Genomic DNA, 27,291 nt, shown 5'->3' on the forward strand with positions numbered 1-27,291 from the left:
GCATGCCCAGATGGGATTAATCCTCCTTCGCAAGAGCAGGGAGGAGGGGGGAAGGGGGCGTGGCCTGGGGTGCGAAAGGAGGCGCGGCGCAGGCCAGAAGGTGGCGTGGCCTCCGAGGGGAGGGGAAAGAGGCGTGGCCTGGGGTGCGAAGAAAGACAAAGGAGGCGAGGCGGCAAGGCAGAGTCCCGCCCACTTTGTACTGCGCATGCCCAGATGCTACTAAGCCTCCTTTGCAAGAGCAGGGAGGAGGAGAAAGGGGCGTGGCTTTGGGTGCGAAGAAAGAAAGGAGGCGAGGCGGCAAGGCAGAGTCCCACCCACTTTGTACCGCGCATGCCCAGATGCTACTAAGCCTCCTTTGCAAGAGCAGGGAGGAGAAAGGGGCGTGGCCTGGGGTGCGAAGAAAGAGAGAGGAGTCGCGGCAGGTCGGAGCCCCGCCCACTTTGTGCCGCGCATGCCCAGATGGGAGCAATCCTCCTTCGCAAGAGCAGGGAGGCGGCGGGAAGGGGGCGTGGCCTGGGGTGTGTAATAAGTCGCGGCAGTCCAAGCCCAGCCCACTTTGTTCCGCGCATGCTCAGATGGGACCAATCCTCCTTCGCAAGTGAAGGGAGGCGAGAGGAAGGGGCGTGGCTTGGAAGTCGCGGCGGCAAGACCCACTTTCTACTGCGCATGCCCAGATGGGACCAAACCTCCCTCGCAAATGTAGGGAGGCGGGGGAGGGAAAGGAGACGCGGCGGCAACGCCCACTTTGTACCGCGCATGCCCAGATGGGACCAATCCTCCTTCGCAAGTGCAGGGAGGCGGGGGGGAGGGGGCGTGGCCTGTGAGGGGAGCAACCGTCCTCCGCGCGTGCATTAGAAGGGGGCGTGTCCTCCAGGGAAGGGGGCGTGTCTTGGGGGCGCACAGAGCCGCGGCAGGCCAGAGGGCGGGAGGCGGGCGCCGAGGGAGGGAGTGTCTGAGGGAGGCTCCTCGCGGCGGGTGCTGCCTCTGCCTGTGTTGCCTCTGCCTCTTCTGCTGCTCCTGCGGGCGATGCGAAGCGATGGCCGCGGGCGGGCCCTGCAGCTTTGAGGAGCGGAGCTACCGCCGCTTCTTGGAGCTTTTCCTGCTCGAGTTCCGCGGACCCTTCGGGGAGGAACAGCCCAAGGAGAAAGGAGAAGGAGAAGAAGGAGAAGAAGAAGGGAGAGCCATCGAAGGAGGAGGAGAAGAGGAAGCTGTGAGGGAAGAAGAAGGAGAGGAGGAAGGGGAAGCCCGGCCTGAGGAGGCTCCCGGTGCGGAGGGAGGCGAGGACGCCCCTCCTGCTGCTCCTGCTGCTGCTCCGGCTTCTCCTCCTCCGCCTCCGCCTCCCCCGCCTGCGCCGCTCCTCCCGCCGCTGCCCTCGCTGCCCCGCCCGCTCTCGGAGCCCATCACCGAGGAGGAGGCCGAGGGAGAGTGCCTGGACCTCTGCCTCCAGCAGCTCTACAAGTAGTGAGTGCCTCTTGCCCTGCTCCTCTTCCCGGGGGGTTGAGAGGGGGGATATCCTGGAGACAAGAGTGTGAAGAAAGAGAGAGGGAAGGAGAGATGGAAGATGGAGAGAATGGGGTGTAAAGAAAGAGAAGGAAGGAGAGAGAGGTTGAAGATGGAGAGAATAGGGTGTGAAGAAAGAGAGAAGAAGGAAGGAGAGATGGAAGATGTACAGAATAGGGTGTGAAGAAAGAAGGAAGGAAGGAGCGGTGGAAGGTGGAGAGAATAGGGTGTAAAGAGAGAAGGAAGGAAGGAGAGAGAGAAAGCTGGGGGGGGAGGAGGAGACAGGTGGAAGGGAAGAAGGAGAGAAAGGGGTGTGAAGAAAGAGAGATGGAAGGAGAGGTGGAAGATGGAGAGAATAGGGTGTAAAAGAGAGAAGGAAGGAGAGAGAGGGAGAAAGCTGGGGAGATGGGGGATCCTGGAGACAAGAGGAAGGGAAGAAGTAGGGGGAAAGGGTGTGAAGAAAGAGAGAGGCATGGAAGGTAGTAGAGATGGAAGATGGGGGATCCTGGAGACAGGAGGGAGGGAAGAAGGAGAGAAAAGGGTGTGAAGAAAGAGAGAAGAAGGAAGGAAGGAGAGATGGAAGATGGAGAGAATAGGGTGTAAAGAAAGAGAGAAGGAAGGAGAAAGCTGAGGTGGAAGGGGAGAGGGGGGATCCTGGAGACAAGAGGAAGGGAAGAAGGAGAGAAAAGGGTGTGAGGAAAGAGAGAAGAAGGAAGGAAGGAGAGATGGAAGATGGAGAGAATAGGGTGTGAAGAAAGAGAGGAGGAAGGAGAGAGACATCCTTGAGATGGGAGGAAAGGGGGGACGAAAGAAGCAGAGAAAATGGAGTGAAGAAAGAGAGATGGAAGAAGGAAGATGAGATGGAGAGAAGAAGAGGGATGATCAAGGGGAGTGGAAGGAAAGAAAGAAGATAAAATGGTGTGAAGAAAGAGAGAAGGAAGGAAGGAGAGGTGGAAGATGGAGAGAATAGGGTGTAAAGAAAGAGAGAAGGAAGGAAGGAGAGAGAGAGAGAACGATGGGGAGGGGGAGGAGAGAGGGGATCCTGGGGACAGGTGGAAGGGTAGAAGAAGAGAAAAGGATGTGAAGAAAGAAAGAGGGAAGGAAGGAGAGATGGAAGATGGAGAGAATAGGGTGTAAAGAAAGAGAGAAGGAAGGAGAGAGAAAGCTGAGGTGGAAGGGGAGAGGGGGATTCTGGAGACAGGTGGAGGGGAAGAAGGAGAGAAAAGGGTGTGAAGAAAGAAGGAAGGAAGGAGAGATGGAAGATGGAGAGAATAGGGAGTAAAGAGAGAAGGAAGGAAGGAGAGATGGAAAGCTGGGGAGGAAGGGGAGAGGGGGGATTCTGGAGACAGGTGGATGGGAAGAAGGAGAGAAAAGGGTGTGAAGAAAGAGGGAAGGAAAGGTGGAGAGAAGAAGGGAGATCAAGGGAATGGAAAGAAGTAAAGAAAGAAAGAAGAAGAGGAAATGGTGGGAAGAAAGAGGGAAGGGAGAAGGGAGAGAAAGATCCTGGAGAAGAAAGAAAGGGAAGGAAAGAAATAAAGAAGAGGAAATGGTGTGAAGAAAGAGAGGGGGAAGGAAGGAGAGATGGAAGATGGAGAGAATAGGGTGTAAAGAAAGAGAGAAGGAAGGAGGGAGAGAGAAAGCTGGAGAGGAGGAGAGGAGGGATCCTGGAGACAGGTGGAAGGGAAGAAGGAGATAAAAGGGTGTGAAGAAAAAGAGAGGGAAGGAAGGAGAGATGGAAGAGAAAAAGGGGGAGATCAAGGGAATGGAAAGAAAGAAGAAGAAAAAATGGTGGGAAGAAAGAGAGAGGGACGGAAGGAGAGAGAGAGAAAGCTGTGGGGAGGGGGAGGAGAGGGGGGATCCTGGAGACAGGTGGAAGGGAAGAAGGAGAGAACAGGGTGTGAAGAAAGAGAGAAGGAAGGAAGGAGAGAGGGAGGGAGGGAGAAAGCTGGGGAAAGGGGGGATCCTGGAGACAGGAGGGAAGGAAGAAGAAGGAGAGACTAGGGTGCGAAGAAAGAGAGGAGGGGGAGCTCCTGGAGACAGAAGGGACAGAGGAAAGGAGAGATGGGAGAAGGAGAGAGAGAAACATTCTGGAGAAGGAAGAAAGGGAGGGAAGGAAGAAGAAGAGAAAATGGTGTGAAGAAAGAGAGAGAAGCAAGGAGAGAGAAAGGCATTCTGGAGAAGACAGGAGGATCCTTGAGATGGGAGGAAAGGGGGGAAGAAAGAAAGAAGCAGAGAAAATTAAGAAAGAGAGAGGGAAGAAAGGAGAGATGAAAGATCAAGGGGAGGAAGGAAGGGGAGGTGGAAGATGGAGAGAAGAATGGGAAGATCAAAGGGAGTGGAAAGAAAGAAGAGAAAAGGGTGTGGAGAAAGAGAGAGGGAAGGAAGAAGAGAGAAAGACATTCTGGAGAAAACAGGAGGAGAGGGGGATTCTTGAGATGAGAGGAAAGGGGGAAGAAAGAGAGGGAAGGAAGGAGAGGTGAAAGATGAAGAGAGGGGGGAGATAAAGGGAATGGAAGGAAGGAAGAAAAGAAAGAAGAGGAGAAACTGGTGGGAAGAAAGAGAAAAAGATCCTGGAGAAAGAAGGGAGGGAGGAAAGGAGGGATGGGAGAAGGAGAGAGAGATAGATCCTGGAGAAGGAAGAATGGGAGGGAGAGGAGGGAAGGAAGGAAGGAAGGGAAATTGTGTGAAGAAAGAGAGAAAGGAGGAGAGGAGGATCCTTGAGATGGGAGGAAAAGGGAAAGAAAGAAGCAGAGAAAATGGGATGAAGGAAGAGAGAGGGAAGGAAGGAGAGAGGGAAGATGTGGAGAGAAGAAGAGGGATGATCAAGGGGAGTGGAAAGAAAAAAGAAGAGAAAATAGTGGGAAGAAAGAGAAAAGGGAGGAGAGAACGATCCTGGAGAAAGAAGGAAGGGAGGAAAGGAGAGATGGGAGAAGGAGACAGAGAGATCCCGGAGAAGGAAGAAAGGGAGGGAAAGGAGGGAAGAAAGAAGCAGAGAGAATAGTGTGAAGAATGATGGGGAAGGAGAGAGAAGGATCCTGGAGAAAGAAGGAAGGGAGGAAAGGAAAGATGGGAGAAAGAGATATTCTGGAGAAGATGGGGAGAGGGGGGTCCTTGAGAAGGGAGGGTGGGAAAGACGAAAGAAGAGAAAATGATGAGAAGAAAGAGAGAGATGAGGAAAGATGAGAGGGAGGGAAGAGAGGAGAGAGATCCTGGAGAAGGAGGGGAGGGAAGTAGGGAAGGGAAGGAGAGATGTGAGAAAGAGAGAGAGATCCTAGAGAAGAAAGAAGGAGAGGGGGATCCTTGAGAAGAGAGGGTGGAAAAGAAGGAAGAAAGAGAAAATGATGTGAAGAGAGAGAGAAGAAAGGAAGAGGTGAGAGACGGAGAGATGAGGGAGATAAAGGGGGTGGAAAGAAAGAAGCAAAGAAAATGATGTGAAGATAGAGAAAGACAAGGAAAGATGACAGGAGAGAGGTCATGAGAAAGAAAGAAGAGAGGAAAGAAAAGATTGGAGAAGGAGAGAGAGGGAAGAAGAGGAGGAGGAGAATGATGTGAAGAAAAAGGAGAGAGATCCGAAGGAAGGAAAGGAAAGGTGGGAGGATAGAAAGAAAGAAGCAGAGAAAGAAGTGAGATGAGTGAAGAGAGAGCGATCCTGAAGAAAGGAGGATGGGAGGGAAGAAGGAAGCAAAGAAAATGATGTGACCAAAGAGAAACAAGGAAGGAAGGAGAGATAACAGCAGGAGGAGGAGAGAGAGAAATCCTGGGGGGGGGGGGGGAGGAATGGAAGAAGGAAAGACAAAAAGAAAGAAAATGATGTAAAGAAAGGAGAGAGAGAGATCTTGGAGGAGACAGGAGAAGTGGAAGAGGGAGGGAGATAAATGGAGGTGGAAGGAAAGAAGCAGAGAAAATGATGCGAAGAAAGAGAAGGAAGGAGAGATGAGAGAAGGAAAGCGAGAGGGATCTTAGAGAAAAAAAAGAAGGAAAGAGGGAAAGATCCTGGAGAAAGAACGAAAGGGACGAAAAGGAGAGAGAAGTGGAAAAAAAGAGGAAAAGAGTTGTAAGGAAGAGAAAAGATGGTCATAGAGATGAGGGAAAGGTAGACAAGAGAATGAAGAGAAGGAGGAAAAGAAAGAGATGGATGGAAGGGAGGAAAGATACATTGTTATCTATTGTTGCTGAGACTATGTTGCATTTAGGTTGTTGTCCTGACTGCCACCAATGTTTATGATAGTTTTGCTGCAATGGACAAAACATTATTTGGGTTGCTGTGAGTTTTCTCGACTGTATGGCTATGTTATTCCGGCCATGAAAGCCTTCGACAACACACAAAACATTGAGTTGTTGTTGGGTTTTTTTGGGGGGGGGGGGGGGGCTGTATGGCCATGTTTGGGAAGCATTCTCTCCTGACGTTTTGCCTGCATCTATGGCAGGCACCCTCAGAGGTTGTGAGGTCTGTTGGAAACAAGGAAAATGGGGTTTACAGTCTTCTCTCTACTTCGCGGTTCACTTTTCGCAGACTCGCTGTTTCGCGGATTATTATTATTATTATTATTATTAATTATTATTATTATAAATGAAAACATTATTTGGGTTGCTGTGAGTTTTCTCGACTGTATGGCTATGTTATTCCAGCCATAAAAGCCTTCGACAACACACAAAACATTGGGTTGTTGTTGGGTTTTTGGGGGGGCTGTATGGCCATGTTCTAGAAGCATTCTCTCCTGACATTTCACCTGCATCATCCTCAGAGGTTGTGAGGTCTTTTGGAAACAAGGAAAATGGGGTTTACAGTGTTCCCTCGCTACTTCGCGGACTCACGGTTTCACGGGTTTTTGCCTCCCAGTTGATGAATGGTTGCCATTGCCTAGATATCAGATATTTACATTACAATTCAAAACAGTAACAAAATTCCACAGATATATAAACCTCACTTGTCTACTTTCCAACAGACCTCACAACCTCTGAGGATGCCTGCCATAGATGGAGGCAAAATGTCAGGAGAGAATGCTTCCCAAACATGGCCCAAAAACCTACAAAAACCCAGTGATTCTGGCCATGGAAGCCTTTGACAACACAAAAAACATTATTTGTTTAGGTGGCATTTTGAGTGCAAAGATAAAACAAGTCTCGAACATTATCCGATTCATAATAATAGGATAATCTATATAAATAGAAATGAAATGTTCGTTTGTGGGATTATCAGAACTCAAAAACCACTGGGCGAATGGACACCAAATTTGGACACAAGACACCTCTCAGGCCAACGAGTGACCATCACTCATAAAAACACTGAAAAACACAGCGGAAGGGACTTAAAAAACCAAAAAAAAAATAGTGTACATTACAACGCTCGCGCAAAACCACATATATATATATATATATATATATATATATATATATACACACACACACACACACACACACACACATATATATACACACAAACACAAATATATACCCACGTATATGCATATACACACAAAACACATACACAGAAAGGAGGGAGGAAGGAGTGAAGGAAGGAAAGAAAGAAGGGTAGAGAAGGAAGGAGGGAGAGAAGAAGGGAAAGAAGGAGGGTAAAAGAGAAAGAAGGAATTAAAGAAAGGTAGAAGGAGGGAGGGAGAGAAGAAGGGAAAGAGAGAAGGAAGGGAAAAAGAAGGGTAGAGAAGGAAAGAGGGAAGGAGAGGAGGAAGGAGAGAGAAAAGGGTAGAGAAGGAGGGAAAGAAGGAGAGTAGGAAGGAAAGAAGGAGGGAAGGAAAGAAAGAAGGGTAGAGAAGAAGGGAAAGAGAGAAGGAAGGGAAAAAGAATAGAGAAGGAAGGAGGGAGAGAAAGAGGAAAGGAGAGGAGGAAGGAAAGAAGGGTAGAGAAGGAGGAAAAGAAAGGTAGAGAAGGAAGGAAGGAGAGAAGGAAAGAAAGAAGGGTAGAGAAGGAAGGAGGGAGAGAAGAAGGGAAAAAAGGAGGGGAAAAGAGAAAGAAGGAAAGAAAGGTAGAAGGAAGGAGGGAGAGAAGAAGGGAAAGAGAGAAGGAAGGGAAAAAGAAAGGTAGAGAAGGAAGGAGGGAGAGAAAGAGGAAAGGAGAGGAGGAAGAGTAGAGGAGGAGGGAAAGGAGAGAAGGAGGGAGAGAATGATAGAGAAGGAAGGAAGGAGAGAAGGAAAGAAAGAAGGGTAGAGAAGGAAGGGAGGAGAGAAGGAGGGAGAGAATGAAATAAAGTGAAAGAGGGAAGGAAGGAGAGAAGGAACGAAAATGAGAAAGAGGGAGGAAAGGAAGGAAGGAAGGAAGGAAAGAGACAAGGATGGAACCAAAGAGCAAAGGAAGCAAGAAAAGATACTGGTAGAGAAGGAAGAAAGAAGAAGGGAAAGAAAAAGGGAAGGAAGGAGAGAAAGAGGGAGGGAAAGTTGGCCACAGCAACGCATGGCGGGTACAGCTAGTTTCAAATAAAAGTGTTGAAAATCTTTTCAGAAGACAAGTACATCTTCCTTCTTTTCTTTCTCTCTCTCACATGCCCTGCCCCACTTAGCCCTGGAATTAGATTAATGGATCATTACAGCTTCCCAGCTCCGTCCTGGAGGAAGTATGGCACCTGCGCATCAGAGGAAGGGATGCCCTAAGGCTCCTCTGTTGTTCTGGGAGATGTCCCAGGCACCCTCCCAGCATGTGCCGATCCATAACAAAGGAGAAGGTGTGTCTGGGCGTGTGCAGAGTGTGGCCTTCTTTTCCAGGCCACTCTTATCTCTCCTCCACACACATACCCCATCCATTCTCTGTTTCTAGGATTAGCTTTCTCTCAATAAAGCATGAGGCTTTGAGCTCGTTTTGGAACCGCCGGAAGCTAAAAATAATGTTAGCCAGGATTCAGCCCCGGAAGCTCGTTTCCCCAAAAGGCTTTCCCCCTCGATGACGGAAAACAGAGAGAGAAGGCGCAAGGGGGAGAGGGAGGGGAGGAAGGAAGAGATGAAGGACCCACAAAGAGAGCCATGGAGACATTGTAAGGTGCTCCAACTCAAAGAGAAGGGAGGAAGGAAATGAAGAAAGAGGAAAAGAAGGGAAGGAAAGAAAAGGAGGAGGGGGAGAGGTAAGGAAGGAAGGAACAAACCAACCACAGGGAGAGCCATGGAAACATTGTAAGGTGCCCCCTCTCAAAGTTAGATAAGAGAGGAAGGAAAGGAAGAAAGAGAAAAAGAAAGAAAAAGAGAAGGGAAGAGAGAGGGAAAGAAGAAGGGGAGGAAGGACTCACAAAGGGAGCCATGGAGACGTTGTAAGGTGCCCCAACTCAACAAGGAGGAAGGAAAGGAAGAAAGAGGAAAAGAAGGGAAGGAAAGAAAAGGAGGAGGGGGAGAGGGAAGGAAGGAAGGAACCAACCAACCACAAAGAGAGCCATGGAAACATTGTAAGGTGCCCCCCTCTCAAAGTTAGATAAGAGAGGAAGGAAAGGAAGAAAGAAAGAAAGAAAGGAAAGAAAAAGAGAAGGAGAGAGGGAGAGAGGGAGAGGGTGGGAAAGAAGGTTGGGAGGAAGGAAGGAAGGAAGGAAGGAAGAAAGAGAGGAAAGACCCACAAAGAGAGCCATGGAGACATTGTAAGGTACCCCCTCTCATAGTTAGATAAAAGAAGAAGGAAAGGAAGAAAGAGAAAAGGAAGGGAAAGAAAGAAAAGGAGGAGGGGGAGAAGGAAGGAAGGAACCAACCCCAAAGAGGAAGACATTGTAAGGTACCCAACTCAAAGAGAAGGAAGGAAAGGAAGAAAGAGGAAAAGAAGGGAAAGAAAGAAAAGGAGGAGGGGAGAGGGAGGAAAGGAAGGAACGAACGAACGAATGAACCATAAAGGGAGCCATGGAGAAATTGTAAGGTACCACCACTCAAAGTTAGAGAAGGGAGGAAGGAAGGAAAGGAAGAGAGAGAAAGAAAATTGGAAGGAAGAGGGAAAGAAAGAAAAGGAGGAGGGGAGAGGGAGGGAAGGAAGGAACGAACGAACCATAAAGAGAGCCATGGAGAAATTGTAAGGTACCTCCACTTAAAGTTAGAGAAGGGAGGAAGGAAAGGGAGAGAGAGAAAGAGAACGGAAGAGGGAGGAGGAGGGAAAGAAGATAGGAAGGAAGGAAGGAAGGAAGGAAGGAAGGAAGGAAGGAAGGAAGGAAGGAAGGAAGGAGCCACAAAGAGAGCCATGGAGACATTGTGAGGTACCCCAACTCAGTTAGAGAAGGGAGGAAGGAAAGGAAGAAAGAGGAAAAGAAAGGAAATAAAGAAGAAGAGAAGGACAGAGGAGAGGGAGGGAAAGAAGGTTGAAAGGAAGGAAGGAGCCCCAAAGAGCCACGACGACATTATAAGGCACCCCCACTTAAAGTTAGAGAAGAGAAGAAGGAAAGGAAGAAAGAGAAAAAGAAGGGGAAAAAGAAAAGGAGGAGAGGGAGAGAAGGAAGGAAGGAAGGAAGAAAAGAGACACAAAGAGAGCCACGTCGACATTATAAGGCACCCCCACTTAAAGTTAGAGAAGACAGGAAGGAAAGGAAGAAAGAAAAAAAGGAAAAAAGGAAAGGAGTAGAGGGAGAGAAGGAAGGAAGGAAGGAAGGATGGAAGGAAGGAAGGAAGAAAGGAAGATACAAAGAGAGCTACTTTGCCACAGAGAGACATTGTGAAGTAGGCCCTCTCAGAGCTGGAGAAGGAAAGAAAGGAACAAAGAGAAAAAGAAGGGAAAGAAAGAAAAGGAGAAGGGGGAGAGGGAGGGAAGGAAGGTTCAGAGGAAGAAAGGAGCCACAAAGAGAGCCATGGAGACATTGTGATCTACCCCCACTCAAAGTTAGAGAAGGGAGGAAGGAAAGGAAGAAAGAGGAAAAGAAGGGAAAGAACGAAAAGGAGAAATGTCTTGAAATGCTCTGGGTTCTTGCTGTGTTTGGTCTTGGATCTTCTGCCCCATCTCTTCCTCAGAAAGTGCATTGCGTATATCCGTCGTAAGACATTTTGCTGCCCGATGCAAATATGGTGTCTGTCTTCCATCACATATATAGAAGCAGTTGAATATGAGTTAATATTTCAAGGATTATGCAAATGGATAAGCAAGTAAACACAAGCATGTGCAGAGTGCCTCTCAGTTTCCACAAGATTGGCACCAGCATCAGATGCAGAAGGTCACCAGCTCTGTCCTCTGGCATCTACACAAGAGGCTGGGAAAGACCGATTTCCTATGGCAGTGATCAACACAAGCGAATAGTCTGGTGCAGTAGAAAGGGTTTTCCTTTGTTCCACTGAGTCTTGACCTGAGAGATGCGAGGGAACAGTGATGGGTGTGAAGAGTCAAGGAGAGTTATGTAAGAGAAGAGAGTTGGCATCGGAAACCGGAGAGGGAAAAGGCATGTGTGGGTCTCTGGAGGAGGCATTGTGCATGATGAAGAGGAGAGCGCAGACTTTGGGAGAATGACTACAGGAGAAAGGCTCAAGAGCGAGAAAAACAGGATGAGGATGTTAAGGGCTATGTCTGACTTGTTGGATATCTTTGACTTTCCTTTCTCCCTTCCTTTCGTCTGTCCTTCCTTCCCCTCATCGTTCTTTTCTTCTTTCCTTCCTTTCTTCCCTTCTTCCTTCCCTCCTTCCTTTCCCCTTCCCTTCTTCCTTTTCTTCCTTCCTTATTTCCTTTCTTCCCTTCTTCCTTCCTTCCCTCATTCCTTTCCTTCTTTCTTCCAATCTTCCTTCCTTCCTTTCCTCCTTCCTTCCCTATTTCCTTCCTTCCCTTCCTCCTTTCCTTTCTTCCTTTCTTCCTTCCTTTCCTTCTTCCTTCCCTCCCTCTCTCCTTCCCTCCCTCCTTCATTCTTACCTTCCTCCCCTTCTTCCTTCTTTTTCTTCTTTCTTCCTTCCCTCCTTCTCTTCTTCCTTCCCTCTTCCTTTCCTCCCTTCTTCCTTCCTTATTTCCTTCCTTCCCTTCTTCCTTCCTTTCCTCATTCCTTTCCTTCTTTCTTCTTTTTTTCCGATCTTCCTTCCTTCCTTCCTTCCCTTCTTCCTTTCCTTCCTTCCTTCCTTCCCTCCTTCCTTCCTTCCCTCCCTCTCTCCTTCCCTCCCTCCTTCATTCTTACCTTCCTCCCCTTCTTCCTTCTTTTTCTTCTTTCTTCTTTCCCTCCTTCTCTTCTTCCTTCCCTCTTCCTTTCCTCCCTTCTTCCTTCCTTATTTCCTTCCTTCCCTTATTCCTTCCCATCTTCCTTCCTTCTTTCCTTCCTTCCCTTCTTCCTTCTTTCCCTTCTTAATTCCCTCTCTTCTTCCCTCCTTCCTTCCCTTCTTCCTTCCTTCCATTATGAGAACTACCACTCCATGCAAACCAGGGGAACATAGCATTGAATGAAAAATGCAGAATAATCACAGGATGTCTTAAACCTACACCTGTTGATAAACTCTACAAGCTAGCTGGCATTGCCCCCCCCCCCCCCGATGTACAACAGGAAGTTGCTGATAATGTGAGAGAAATAAGGTTGAACACTGTGAACGCCACCCACTAGATGGTTACCAGTCTCCTCCCAGTAGATTAAAATCAGGGAAAAGCATTGAATGAAACATGCAGAATAATCACAGGATGTCTTAAACCTACACCTGTTGATATACTCTACAAGCTAGCTGGCATTGCCCCCCCTGATGTACAACAGGAAGTTGCTGCTAAATGTGAGAGAAATAAGGTTGAACCCTGTAAAAGCCACCCACTACATGGCTACCAGTCTCCTCCCAGTAGATGCAAATCAAGGAAAAGCTTTATGAGAACTACCACTCCATGCAAACCAGATGAACATAGCATTGAATGAAACATGCAGAATAATCACAGGATGTCTTAAACCTACACCTGTTGATTTGCTCTACAAGCTAGCTGGCATTGACCCCTTCCTGATGTACAACAGGAAGTTGCTGCTAAATGTGAGAGAAATAATGTTGAACACTGTGAACACCACCCACTAGATGGCTACCAGTCTCCTCCCAGTAGACTCTAATCAGTGAAAAGCATTGAATGAAACATGCAGAATAATCACAGGATGCCTTAAACCTACACCTAGAATACAAGCTAGCTGGCATTGCCCCCCCCCACCCCCCACCCCGATGTACAACAGGAAGTTGCTGCTAAATGTGAGAGAAATAAGGTTGAACACTGTGAAAGCCACCACTACATGGCTACCAGTCTCCTCCCAGTAGACTCAAATCAAGGAAGAGCATTGAATGAAAAATGCAGAATAATCACAGGATGTCTTAAACCTACACCTGTTGATTTGCTCTACAAGGGAGGGTCTTCCTCCAGGGGCAAACCAAGAATGGGTAACTTGGAAGTCCCTGAACAGACTCAGTAGTGGAGTGGTCAGATCAAAAGACAACCTGGCAAAATGGCACCACCTAAAAGAATCCCACACCTTGTGTGACTGTGGAGCAGAACAGACAACTCGGCATCTGTATGCTTGTCCACTATGCCCTGCCTCATGTACAGAGAAGGAATTGTTGGAGGCTACAGACAATGCCGTTGCTGTTGCCCGTTTTGGGTCAAAAGATATTTAGCCGCTTGCACTCCTTCTATTTTTATCAGTTTTATGCTAATTTATGCAATGCTTTTGATACAAAATAAACAAATAACCTTCTGAGGCTGAGAGAATGTTACTTGCTGGTTTTCAGCTTTGTGAAAAACCTAAAAGCACAAAGCAGGTGGGCACAACTGATCTATTGAAAAGCCTGCATTCTAATATAACATTCAATACCATTTACTCACCTTTTGTACCTTTCATCCTGCTCAAAAAGGAACCTTTTAAGAATGATGCTGCTAGAGGAAACAAATGAACCTGTGAAAGCATGCACAGCGGTACAAGGGAGTATTTTGTCACTGAGCTGATAATTGTAATAAAAGGTGTTACTCCAGTTGGTGGAGAAAGAGAGCAAAGAAGTTTCATAGTGACACAAGGCTTCTGCTTTCACTGCTCTTCCAATCTCAGTGATGCAGCGACACAAAAAGCCTGTATCCCTAGGAATCTAGATCCAGGGAGGTCATGCTCCCCATGCTCTAGTGTACCTTGGTTAGACCACATTGAGTCCAAATCTGGGCACCACAATTGAAAGGAGATGTTGACAAGCTGGACCCTCTCTGCTTGATTTGGGAGAATGCTTCACTCGCAGAGCTCAGGCAGTGTTGTATTTCATTGTCTAGATCTGGGGAAGTCATGCTACCCATGCTCTATTCTGCCTTGGTTAGACCACACCTGGAATCACACTGGGCACCACAATTGAAAGGAGATGTTGACAAGCTGGACACTCTCTGCTTCATTTGGAAGAATGCTGCACTCGCAGAGCTCAGGCAGTGTTGTATTTCAGTGTCTCGATCTCGGGAAGTCATGCTACCCATGTTGTATTCTGCCTTGGTTAGACCTCCCCTGGAATCACACTGAGTCCAATTCTGGGCACCACAATTGAAAGGAGATGTTGACAAGCTGGACACTCTCTGCTTCATTGGGAAGAATGCTGCACTCGCAGAGCTCAGGCAGTGTTGTATTTCAGTGTCTAGATCTGGGGAAGTCATGCTACCCATGCTCTATTCTGCCTTGGTTAGACCACACCTGGAATTACACTGAGTCCAATTCTGGGTACCACAATTGAAAGGAGATGTTGACAAGCTGGACACTCTCTGCTTCATTTGGGAGAATGTTGCACTCGCAGAGCTCAGATAGTGTTGTATTTCAGTGTCTAGATCCCGGGAAGTCATGCTACCCATGCTCTATTCTGCCTTGGTTAGATCACACCTGGAATCACACCGAGTCCAAATCTGGGCACCACAATTGAAAGGAAATGTTGACAAGCTGGACACTGCTTCATTTGGGAGAATGCTGCACTCGCAGAGCTCAGGTAGTGTTGTATTTCAGTGTCTAGATCTGAGGAAGTCATGCTACCCTTGCTCTATTCTGCCTTGGTTAGACCACACTGAGTCCAAATCTGGGCACCACAATTGAAAGGAGATGTTGACAAGCTGGACACTCTCTGCTTCATTTAGGAGAATGCTGCACTCGCAGAGCTCAGGTAGTGTTGTATTTCAGTGTCAATTTTGATTTTGGTGGAGAGGTGGCTACCAAGGAAGAGAGGTATTGACAAGCTGGAATGTGTCCAGAGGAGGGCGACTAAAATGATCAAGGGTCTGGAGAACAAGCCCTATGAGGAGCGGCTTAAAGAGCTGGGCATGTTTAGCCATGTTCACAGAAGAATGTAGCAACAATATAGTAAAATGAGGCATCATAGTCGAAAGGCCTTGTTTATTTATGCTTTAAGGACATTGATATCCCATCTTTCCTCCAGTGAACTCAAGGCTCGTTGCATAATGTTGTGCAGTGTGTGGCCTATGTGCTTTATGTTTGTACACCATCTTTCCAACATTTGCATGTTTTTGAACTACTGTGTTGGCAGAAGCTGGGGCTAACAGCGGGAGCTCACCCCGCCCCCGATCTTTCTGTTAGCAAGTTCAGCAGCTCAGTGGTTTAACCCACTTGGGGCTCCTCAATGATTCAGGATCCATGCAAACGAGAAATGACACAATGGTAACGAAACAGATGTTAGAAACATTGCTTCAAGGAGTTGCTGTGAGTTTTCCGGGATGTCTGGCCATGAACCAGAAGTATTCTCTCCTGATGTTTCACCCACATCTATGGCAGGCATCCTCAGAGGTTGAGGGGTATGGCCATGTTCCAGAAGCATTCTCTCCTGACGTTTCACTCACATCTATGGCAGGCATCCCCAGACGTTGAGGAGTATGTCCAAGTTCCAGAAGCATTCTCTCCTGACGTTTCACCCACATCTATGGCATGAATCCTCAGAGGTTGAGAGGTATGGCCATGTTCCAGAAGCATTCTCTCCTGATGTTTCACCCATATCTATTGCAGGCATCCTTAGAGGTTAAGGGCTATGTCCATGTTCCAGAAGCATTCTCTCCTGACATTTCACGCATATCTATGGCAGGCATCTCAGAGGTTGAGGGATGTGTCCATGTTCCGGAAGCATTCTCTCCTGACGTTTCACCCACATCTATGGCAGGCATCCTTAGAGGTTGAGGGCTATGGCCGTGTTCCAGAAGCATTCTCTCCTGACGTTTCGCCCACATCTATGGCAGGAATCCTTAGAGGTTGAGGGTATGGCCATGTTCCATAAGCATTCTCTCCTGACGTTTCACCCACATCTATTGCAGGCATCCTCAGAGGTTGAGAGGTATGGCCATGTTCCATAAGCATTCTCTCCTGACGTTTCACCCACATCTATTGCAGGCATCGTCAGAGGTTGTGAGGTCATTCCACAGATATATAAACTCAATTTTCCTAATTCCCAACAGACTTCACAACCTCTGAGGATGCCTGCCATAGATGTGGGCAAACATCAGGAGAGAATGCTTCTGGAACATGGCCAGACAGCCCGGAACACTCACAGCAACCCAGTTCTAACAAAATCAAGCAGATTCACAAAAGACTCCCCACTATAACCTGTTTAAAATTGCACCCTCGTTTTACAATAAGAGAAATGAGGGGGAAATCCAGGGCACGGTCTCCAGGCAATGGCTGATGGACCACCTCTCGGACAATGGCTCATTTTGGAGCTAGCGGTGCCCCTGTTTACATCCCTGAAAGGTTTTGTGTTTGCTTCCATGGCTGGCAAGGCGTTGGGGACATTCTGCTCGCCATCTCCGCCAGATGGGAAGCTGCCAAAGCTGCTCCTTTCTTCCAAGGCTCAGGACTGTTTTCTTGTACGGAGGCCTACAAGTTTTCTGTTGAACCTCAATGAACAATTCCAAATCATATGCCTCAGTCACCCACTGGATGTGCTTCTTTGCCTTCTGGTTGATCCATCTGTTGAAGAATCTCTTCCAGAAAGACTCTCGGTTGGTTACCTGGGGAATGCGGCAGGCAGGCAAACCTTTTCCCCAGGAGGCAGGGCTAGGGGAGGCTGACTCAGGTAGAGGTCGGGATGCTGGGTAGAACATTAATATGGGATGCTCCAGTTTTCCTGCAGGAACACCTTATGTGGGAAGGAGACAGGAAGGAAAGACACTCAATCTCAGAAGCCTCCTCACTTTAGAGGGGTGGTTCCCAATCTTTTTTTTTTACCAGTTACTACTCTCCAACATTAGTACCAAAAGGGTTACGAATCAGTTCATGGGCAACTTTAGATTTGGTTTGATTATCTGGGGTGCTGATTCAGAAAATTGCATTGGATAGACCACATCAGCTATTGCAGAAATTGGCATTGGATGGACCACATCAGCTGATTCAGAAAACTGCATTGGATAGACCACATCAGCTCATTCAGACAATTGCATTGGATAGACCACATCAGCTGATTCAGAAAATTGCATTGGATAGACCACATCAGCTCATTCAAAAAATTGCGTTGGATAGATCACATCAGCTCATTCAGAAAATGACATTGGATAGAACACATCAGCTGATTCAGAAAATTGCATTGGATAGACCACATCAGCTGATTCAGAAAACTGCGTTGAATAGACCACATCAGCTGATTCAGACAATTGCATAGGATAGACCACATGAGTTGATTTAGAAAATTGCATTGGATAGACCACATCAGCTGATTCAGAAAATTGTATTGGATAGACCACATCTGCTCTAGTTTCTGATACAGTTGCTATCTCCTCGCCCACAGTAGTTGCTATCTGCTCACCCTCAGAAAACCATATTTAATAATCTAGAGCTGATGTAGTTTATCCAATGCAATTTTCTGAAATCGGCAGCCCAAGTAACCTCAGGAATAGGCCTAGATTAAATTTAATTATTTGGGTGCTAATTCCGACAATTCCATTGGATACACCACATCAGCTCTAGCTTCTGATAACACAACACATGCCATCCGGTAGTTGCCATCTGCTCACCCACCGAAAACCATATTGAATAATCTAGAGCAGTTGTAGTCTATCCAATGCAATTTTCTGAAACAGCACCCCAAATAATCTCTAGAATAGGCCTAGATTCAATTTGATTCAGAAGATTGCATTGGATAGACCACATCAGCTCCAGTTTCTGACACAGGACACATGCCATCCGGTTTTCTGCTCGCCTACAGAAAACCGCATTTAATAAGTCATAGAATCATAGAATCAAAGAGTTGGAAGAGACCTCGTGGCCATCCAGTTCAACACCCTGCCAAGAAGCAGGAATATTGCATTCAAATCACCCCTGACAGATGGCCATCCAGCCTCTTGGCACTATAAAAGAGTTTCACAAGACTTGTCAGTCACTCTCGTTGCAACAGTGTAGTAATTGTGAGGACGCGGACCATATTTTAGTTCTTGGGGACCACTGATGGTCCACAGACCACAGATTGGGAACCACTGCTTTAGAGTCAGAAAACCCATGAGTCAAGGACAGATGTCTTCACTGTATCTGGTTGTGATCCCCAGGGTGTGCCAGTCAACTTTCGTATGATATTGTTTCTAGCACCCACTTTTTGCTTGATGTTCAGGCAGTGTAATTTCTCTAGTTGTCTAGGGCGCAGGCACCCCGTGATAATGCGGCATGTCTCATTCAGAGCCACATCCACTGTTTTAGTGTGGTGAGATGTGTTCCACACTGGGCACGCATACTCAGCAGCAGAGTAGCACAACGCAAGGGTAGATGTCTTCACTGTATCTGGTTGTGATCCCCAGGTTGTGCCAGTCAGCTTTCGTATGATATTGTTTCTAGCACCCACTTTTTGCTTGATGTTCAGGCAGTGCTTCTTGTAGGTCAGAGCACGGTCCAGAGTGACTCCCAGGTATTTGGGTGCGCTGCAATGCTCCAGTGGGATTCCTTCGCAGGTAATCCTCAGAGCTCTGGATGCTTGTCTGTTCTTAAGGTGAAAGGCACATGTCTGTGTTTTAGGTGGATTAGGGATCAGTTGGTTTTCCCTGTAATAGGCAGTTAGAGCACCTTGAGCTTCGGAGAGCTTCTGTTCAACCCTTTCAAAGCTCCCTGCTTGAATGGTGATGGCACGATCATCAGCATAGATGAAGCTTTGTAGCCCCATTTCTTAAGATTGGTTCTGCATCTCGTGGTGCCAGAGCGCAGTCTGTTCAGCGCCTCCCAAGTCGCCCAGTCTTCTGTGTGCCCAGGGGGGAGTCTCTCATCTGGTATCACCCACGGATTGAGGCGCTGGGTTTGAGCCTGCCACTTTTGGACTCTCGCTTGCTGAGATGTTCCAGCGAGTGTCTCTGTAGATCTAAGAAAACTATTTATTGATTTAAGTCATTGACATGCTGGCTGATACCCAAACAGGAGATGAGCTGGAGATGTCTCTGCCTTGGTCCTTTCACTATTGGCTGCTACTTCCCGGCGGATGTCAGGTGGTGCAATACCGGCTAGACAGTGCAATTTCTCCAGTGGGCGCAGACACCCCGTGATAATGCAGCATGTCTCATTAAGAGCCACATCCACTGTTTTAGTGTGGTGAGATGTGTTCCACACTGGGCACGCATACTCAGCAGCAGAGTAGCACAACGCAAGGGCAGATGTCTTCACTGTGTCTGGTTGTGATCCCCAGGTTGTGCCAGTCAGCTTTCGTATGATATTGTTTCTAGCACCCACTTTTTGCTTGATGTTCAGGCAGTGTAATTTCTCTAGTTGTGTAGGGCGCAGGCACCCCGTGTTAATGCGGCATGTCTCATTCAGAGCCACATCCACTGTTTTAGTGTGGTGAGATGTGTTCCACACTGGGCACGCATACTCAGCAGCAGAGTAGCACAACGCAAGGGCAGATGTCTTCACTGTATCTGGTTGTGATCCCCAGGTTGTGCCAGTCAGCTTTCGTATGATATTGTTTCTAGCACCCACTTTTTGCTTGATGTTCAGGCAGTGTAATTTCTCTAGTTGTGTAGGGCGCAGGCACCCCGTGTTAATGCGGCATGTCTCATTCAGAGCCACATCCACTGTTTTAGTGTGGTGAGATGTGTTCCACACTGGGCACGCATACTCAGCAGCAGAGTAGCACAACGCAAGGGCAGATGTCTTCACTGTATCTGGTTGTGATCCCCAGGTTGTGCCAGTCAGCTTTCGTATGATATTGTTTCTAGCACCCACTTTTTGCTTGATGTTCAGGCAGTGTAATTTCTCTAGTTGTGTAGGGCGCAGGCACCCCGTGTTAATGCGGCATGTCTCATTCAGAGCCACATCCACTGTTTTAGTGTGGTGAGATGTGTTCCACACTGGGCACGCATACTCAGCAGCAGAGTAGCACAACGCAAGGGCAGATGTCTTCACTGTATCTGGTTGTGATCCCCAGGTTGTGCCAGTCAGCTTTCGTATGATATTGTTTCTAGCACCCACTTTTTGCTTGATGTTCAGGCAGTGTAATTTCTCTAGTTGTGTAGGGCGCAGGCACCCCGTGTTAATGCGGCATGTCTCATTCAGAGCCACATCCACTGTTTTAGTGTGGTGAGATGTGTTCCACACTGGGCACGCATACTCAGCAGCAGAGTAGCACAACGCAAGGGCAGATGTCTTCACTGTATCTGGTTGTGATCCCCAGGTTGTGCCAGTCAGCTTTCGTATGATATTGTTTCTAGCACCCACTTTTTGCTAGATGTTCAGTCAGTGTAATTTCTCTAGTTGTGTAGGGCGCAGGCACCCCGTGATAATGCGGCATGTCTCATTAAGAGCCACATCCACTGTTTTAGTGTGGTGAGATGTGTTCCACACTGGGCATGCATACTCAGCGGCAGAGTAGCATAGCGCAAGGGCAGATGTCCTATGAGGAGCGGCTTCAAGCGCTGGGCATGTTTAGCCTGAAGAAGAGAAGGCTGAGAGGAGACATGATAGCCATGTATAAGTATGTGAGAGGAAGTCACAGGGAGGAGGGAGCAAGCGTGTTTTCTGCTTCCCTGGAGACTAGGACGCAGAACAATGGCTTCAAACTACAAGAACGAAGATTAGCACAACGCAAGGGCAGATGTCTTCACTGTATCTGGTTGTGATCCCCAGGTTGTGCCAGTCAGCTTTCGTATGATATTGTTTCTAGCACCCACTTTTTGCTTGATGTTCAGGCAATGCTTCTTGTAGGTCAGAGCACGGTCCAGAGTGACTCCCAGGTATTTGGGTGCGCTGCAATGGTCCAGTGGGATTCCTTCCCAGGTGATCTTCAGAGCCCGGGATGCTTCACTGTGTTGGGACCATCTCATATTGTATGTTCCCGGGAGACTGGGAGGCCAGTCTGCTACTCCAGCACCAAAACCACGACACCAAGTTGGTTTTTGCATCCATTCACACTCGATTGTACGATTGCAGATGTCACCATAGAAATAAAAGCCGAGTTTTGTAGTCAGCAGGAATCCATCCGTCACCGTTTGCCTCCAGCACTCAGGAATGATGAACAGGCCGCATCTTCCAAATATCGACCTGTTCTGTCACGAATGGCCTTCGGCTGTTTTCCACCAAGTACAAATATACACCGAGCTAATATGAAATCCAGTTAACTCACTCGACTTCAATATTAATTATTGAAGGACCCAAGGGCAGCTCTCTTCCTTATACGGACAGCGTGTGACAGGGATGTTTGCTTCTCTTCAAAGTGGCCTATTAAAAGCTGTTTTAATCAGTGCCGTTTTTTTTCTCCTAATGCAGAGAGCGCAGCAAGAATATTTTTTCCAATTACGGAAGACATCTGTATTAATTTTATTAAGCAGGCAGTATTATGATTGCTTTTATCAGACAAATGTATTTTCCGGGGAGAAAAATAAAAGAAAAGGGCTGGAACAGAGCTGGTGCTAACGTGAGCACCATGCATTGCGGACTTAATTTCTAGGCACACTTTGTACATTTTTAGGATAGTAACCTAGACGTGAGCACTATGCATTCCGGACTTAATTTCTATGCATACTTTGTACATTTTTAGGATAGTAACCTAAACGTGAGCACCATGGATTGCGGACTTCATTTCATAGAATCATAGAATCAAAGAGTTGGAAGAGACCTCATGGACCATCCAGTCCAACCCCATTCTGCCAAGAAGCAGGAATATTGCATTCAAATCACCCCTGACAAATGGCCATCCAGCCTCTGCTTAAAAGCTTCCAAAGAAGGAGCCTCCACCACACTCCGGGGCAGAGAGTTCCACTGCTGAACGGCTCTCACAGTCAGGAAGTTCTTCCTAATGTTGAGATGGAATCTCCTCTCTTGTAGTTTGAAGCCGTTGCTCCACTGCGTCCTAGTCTCCAAGGAAGCAGAAAACAAGCTTGCTCCCTCCTCCCTGTGGCTTCCTCTCACATATTTATACATGTCTCCTCTCAGCCTTCTCTTCTTCAGGCTAAACATGCCCAGTTCCCTAAGCCGCTCCTCATAGGGCTTGTTCTCCAGACCCTTGATCATTTTAGTCGCCCTCCTCTGGACACATTCCAGCTTGTCAATATCTCTCTTGAATTGTGGTGCCCAGAATTGGACACAGTATTCCAGATGTGGTCTAACCAAAGCAGAATAGAGGGGTAGCATTACTTCCTTAGATCTAGACACTCTGCTCCTCTTGATGCAGGCCAAAATCCCATTGGCTTTTTTTGCCGCCACATCACATTGTTGGCTCATGTTTAACTTGTTGTCCACGAGGACTCCAAGATCTTTTTCACACGTACTGCTCTGGAGCCAGGCATTGTCCCCCATTCTGTATCTTTGCATTTCATTTTTTCTGCCAAAGTGGAGTATCTTGCATTTCTCACTGTTGAACTTCATTTTGTTAGTTTTGGCCCATCTCTCTAATCTGTCAAGATCGTTTTGAATTCTGCTCCTGTCCTCTGGACTATTGGCTATCCCTCCCAATTTGGTGTCGTCTGCAAACTTGATGATCCTGCCTTCTAGCCCTTCATCTAAGTCATTAATAAAGATGTTGAACAGGACCGGGCCCAGGACGGAACCCTGCTTGTGGCACTCCGCTCGTCACTTCTTTCCAAGATGAAGAGGAAGCATTAGTGAGCACCCTCTGTGTTCGTCCACTTAACCAATTACAGACCCACCTCACCGTAGTTTTGCCTAGGCCACATTGGACTAGTTTCCTTGCCAGAAGGTCATGGGGGACCTTGTCGAAGGCCTTACTGAAATCCAGGTACGCTACATCCACGGCATTCCCCGCATCTACCCAGCTTGTAACTCTATCGAAGAAAGAGATCAGATGAGTCTGGCATGACTTGTTTTTGATAAATCCATGTTGACTATTAGCAATGACTGCATTTGTTTCTAAGTGTTTGCAGACCGCTTCCTTAACAATCTTTTCCAGAATCTTGCCCGGTATGGACAATACCGGCTAAGCAGTGTGATTTCTCCAGTGGTGTAGGGCGCAGACACCCCGTGATAATGTGGCATGTCTCATTAAGAGCCATATCTACTGTTTTAGTGTGGTGAGATGTGTTCCACACTGGGCATGCATACTCAGCAGCAGAGTAGCATAGCGCAAGGGCAGATGTCCTATGAGGAGCGGCTTCAAACGCTGGGCATGTTTAGCCTGAAGAAGAGAAGGCTGAGAGGAGACATGATAGCCATGTATAATTAGGTGAGAGAAAGTCACCGGAAGGAAGGAGCGAACTTCTTTTCTGCTTCCCTGGAGACTAGGACGCAATGGAGCAATGGCATCAAACTACAAGAGGAGATTCCACCTGAACACTAGGAAGAACCTCCTGACTGTGAGAGCTGTTCAGCAGTGGAACTCTCTGCCCTGGAGTGTGGCGGAGACTCCTTCTTTGAAGGCTTTGAAACAGAGGCTGGATGGCCATCTGTCAGGGGTGATTTGAATGCAATATTCTTGCTTCTTGGCAGGGGGTTGGACTGGATGGCCCATGAGGTCTCTTCCAACTCTTCGATTCTATGATTCTATGACTGTGAGAGCTGTTCAGCAGTGGAACTCTCTGCCCTGGAGTGTGGTGGAGGTACCTTCTTTGGAGGCTTTGTAACAGAGGCTGGATGGCCATCTGTCAGGGGTGATTTGAATGCGATTCCCTTGCTTCTTGGCAGAATGGGGTTGGACTGGAGGTCTCTTCCAACTCTAGGATTCTGTGATATGACCAGCCACTGGCAGAAGAGACAGAGACATGATGATCAGAACCAGGGCAATTTAGTGCTCAGAAAAGAAGAGCTGGGAATATCATCACAGCAGATGACATTTCAAACCATTTTATATCGCAAGCAATTTATTCAGAAAATAGATCCTGGCATCTGCGTCATGCAGAAAATGGCTTTTACTCAGAAATGAAGTAAGGTAGTAGAAGCCCGACAGAAATGCAGATTGCTGTAAAATACCAAACTATGCATAATGCTGCATTAGTAAACGGAGAGCCAAATGTGTTCACTGATGTTTTGACTAAAGGTTGAAACTTTACATAAAGGAGCCGTGGTCGGGTTGAAAAATGTGTATAGCCAGATTTTCAGACAAAGGAAATACAGCGAGAACAACCGCGAGGACGTCATTAACCCATCTGATTCAGTTATGTTGAAAAGTCCAGCTAAGGTTAATGGGAAATCCTGCCTAGTTATTTTTGCAGAGCTGTTATCTTCAGGGCTGCTTCTGAAGTCGAAATTCTGGGCAGAAATCTCACATTCTGGACTGTGTTAATTTTAGCCATTTTTCCCTCCCTCTTTCCTTCCCTTATCTTTTCTTCTCTCCTTCCTTCTCTACATCTTTCTTTCCTTCCTTCATTCATTCTTTGCTTTGACCCTCCCTTCTCTCTTTCCTTCTTTGCTTCTCTCACTCTTTCTCTTCTTTCCTTCTCTTCTTCTCCCCCTCTTTTTTCACTTTTCTTTCCTTCTCTCCTTCACTCTTTACCTCCTTCCTTCCTTCCTTCACTCTTTGTTTCGCTCCTTCCTTCTCTTTCCTTCTTTGCTTCTCTCCCTCTTTCTCTCCTCCTTTCTTTCTTTCATTCCTTCCCTCCCTCTTTCCTTTCCTTTCCTTCTCTCCTTCCTTCTCTACCTCTTTCTTTCCTTCCTTCCTTCACTCTTTGCTTCGATCCTTCTTTCCTTCCTTCTTTGCTTCTCCCCCTCTTTCTCTCCTTCTTTCCTTCTTTTCCTCTCTCCCTCTTTTTCTTTTCTTTCCTTCTCTCCTTCCTTCTCTACCTCCTTCCTTCCTTCACTCTTTGCCTTGCTCCTTCCTTCTTTCTTTCCTTCTTTTCTTCTCTCCCTCTTTCTCTCCTCCTTTCTTTCTTTCCTTCCTTCCCTCTCTTTTTCCTTCCCTTTTCTTTCCTTCTCTCCTTCCTTCTCTACCTCTTTCTTTACTTCTGTGCTTCTCTCCCTTTCTCTTTCTTTCTTTCTTTCTTTCCTTCCTTCCTTCCCTCCCTCTTTCCTTGCCTTTTCTTTCCTTCTCTCCTTCCTTCTCTACCTCTTTCTTTCTTTCCTTCCTTCTTTCTTTGCTCCAACCCTTCCTTCTTTCTATCCTTCTTTGCTTCTCTCCCTCTTTCTTTCCTTCTTTCCTTCTCTTCTTCCCTCCCTCTTTTTTTACTTTTCTTTCCTTCTCTCCTTCCTTCTCTACCTCTTTCCTTCCTTCCTTCCTTCACTCTTTGCTTCGCTCCTTCTTTCCTTCTTTCTTTCTTTCCTTCTTTGCTTCTCTCCTTCTTTCTTTCCTTCCTTCCCTCCCTCTTTCCTTCCCTTTTCTTTCCGTCTCTCCTTCCTTCTCTACCTCTTTCTTTACTTCTTTGCTTCTCTCCCTTTCTCCTTCCTTCCTTCCTTCCTTCCTTCCTTCCTTCCTTCTTTCTTTCCTTCCCTCCCTCTTTCCTTCCATTTTCTTTCCTTCTCTCCTTCCTTCTCTACCTCTTTCTTTCCTTCCTTCTTTCTTTGCTTCAACTCTTCCTTCCTTCTTTATTTCTTTGCTTCTCTCCTTCTTTCTCTCCTTCTCTCCTTCTCTTCTTCCCTCCTTGGGTTACTAGGTGTCTTGTGGTCAAATTTGGTGTCATTTCATCCAGGGGTTTTTGAGTTATGTGCGTCCTACAAATGAACATAACATTTTTATATGTAGACTAGCTGTACCCGCCACACGTTGCTGTACCCAACCTTCCTTCCTTCCTTCCCTCCCTCCTTCCTTTCTCTTCTTTCTTCCCTTTTTTTCTTTCATTCTCTCCTTCCTTCCTTCTTTCTCTTCCTTTTCTCTTCCTTCCCTTCTTTTCTTTCCTTTCTCCTTTCTTTACCTATTCTTGGACTGCAACTCCCAGCAGTCCTTCTGATTAATCTACTTACCTACCTACCTATCCCTATCTAATCTATCTATCTTATCTATCTGGAGGATTGCTGAGAATTGCAGTCCAGGAATAGGAAATTGGGAATACACAGGGATTGGGATGCTCTCAAAGAAATCCAAGGAGAAGAAAGCTTGCATCTTGGAAGCACTGCATTTGGATCATCCTCCTCTCCTAAAGGGCCTGGTCTAGAGGATGCTGGGAGCTGTAGTCCAGAAGAGAGTGTGGATATGCTATTGCCAAGGGGAGTAGTTTTTGTACATGTGCTGTAGTGTCTTTTTGCTTTTTAAGTCCCTTACGCTGTGTTTTTCAGTGTTTTAATGAATGATGGTCACTCGTTAGACTGATATGTGTGTTGTGTCCAAATTTGGTGTCAATTCATCCAGTGGTTTTTGAGTTATGTGTGTCCCACAAATGACTCAATATAGATAGATAGATAGATAGATAGATAGATAGATAATAGATAGATAGATAGATAGATAGATAGATAGATAGATAGATAGATGGTTTTCTGTGAGCAAGCAGATGGCGACTACTGGATGGCATATGTTCTGTATCAGAAGCTAGAGCTGATGTGGTCTATCCAATGCGATTTTCTGAATCAGCACCCCAAATAACCAAACTGAATCTAAAGTTGACCAAAAAACGATTCGTAACCCTTTTGGTACCAATGGTGGAGAGTCAAGTGGTCTCTGGTCAAAGTGGTTCCTGGTCAAAAAATGGTTCTAGAAGGTCCAGCTTAGTTCCAGAAGTTGAACCCAATTTATAGGTACATAAATATATGAAGATATTCACATAATGTTTATAATTCTCAAGGAATGTTGTATTCCCATTGGGACACTGGAATTTTTTCCCACCTTGAGCCGGATCTTTTGGAGAGAATGCTGCTGTTTCTCCGAGAGAGGGGAGGCGCACAGATTTGCATAAATTGGTGAGACGCATGCTGTGTTCACAGCCGAGTCTGGAGAAGAATAATTGTTCCCTGGCAGAATGACGCCTGCTTTTAGAGCTCATGCCAGAGACAGATGGTGCTGTCTGATGACACGCAGGCAAAAGTGCCACCGCGCGACGAAAGGACAGTTTCTCTGGGAGGGGAGGGAGAGGCAGCCCATCTCCAAGCATCCGACCCAGACCTCTGCAAGGCTGGGCTGCCCTCGGCATTCAGATTGTTGGTGGTAGTAATCGACAATATGAGGATCCCATTATTTCGACTCCAAGTCCATTCCTTTTGAGCAGGGGCGGCTCGTCCATTACCCAAAGTAAGCGGTTGCAGTACACTATTTTTTTGCCAGGGGCGCAGAGGCGCCTCTGTAAATGCCCCTTGACCGCCACTTGAGGAGCGTCCCCTCGGCTCACAACAGCCCTAGCAGTCCGGGGGGAGCCTCGGCTTCCTTGCCTCACTGCTGGGCAATCCTCTTCCCGCCTAGCCCCTCTCGTTCCTGCTCCATATCAATGATTGGTGGGCGGGGGGTGCCAAAATACTGTTTGCTTACCATTGAAAATTACCTAGGGCCGCCTCTGCTTTTGAGCCAGCCAGCTGCGCCACAGTACCGGTGCTTCTCCACTTCTTCTTATTCTTTTTCTTCCTGCTCCTCCCAAGTAGGCCTGGCCATCCCCCAGAATCCCCAGCCCCTTCCT

The 27,291-nt window shown here is 47.1% G+C and overlaps 1 protein-coding gene across 1 annotated transcript in view; it reads left to right on the forward strand.

Moving 5' to 3' along the window:
- The first annotated feature begins 982 nt into the window (after positions 1–982).
- Positions 983–27,291, forward strand: part of PPM1E (protein phosphatase, Mg2+/Mn2+ dependent 1E) — a 139,613-nt gene continuing 113,304 nt past the window's right edge. Inside the window, exon 1 of the mRNA XM_067472015.1 lies at positions 983–1,461. Coding sequence (XP_067328116.1) covers positions 1,037–1,461 — 425 coding nt within the window. The 5' untranslated portion in view covers positions 983–1,036. The remainder of the gene's footprint in view (positions 1,462–27,291) is intronic.

The sequence above is a fragment of the Anolis sagrei genome, chromosome 11, assembly GCF_037176765.1.
Source record: "Anolis sagrei isolate rAnoSag1 chromosome 11, rAnoSag1.mat, whole genome shotgun sequence".
NCBI classification, from domain to species: Eukaryota; Metazoa; Chordata; class Lepidosauria; order Squamata; family Dactyloidae; genus Anolis; species Anolis sagrei.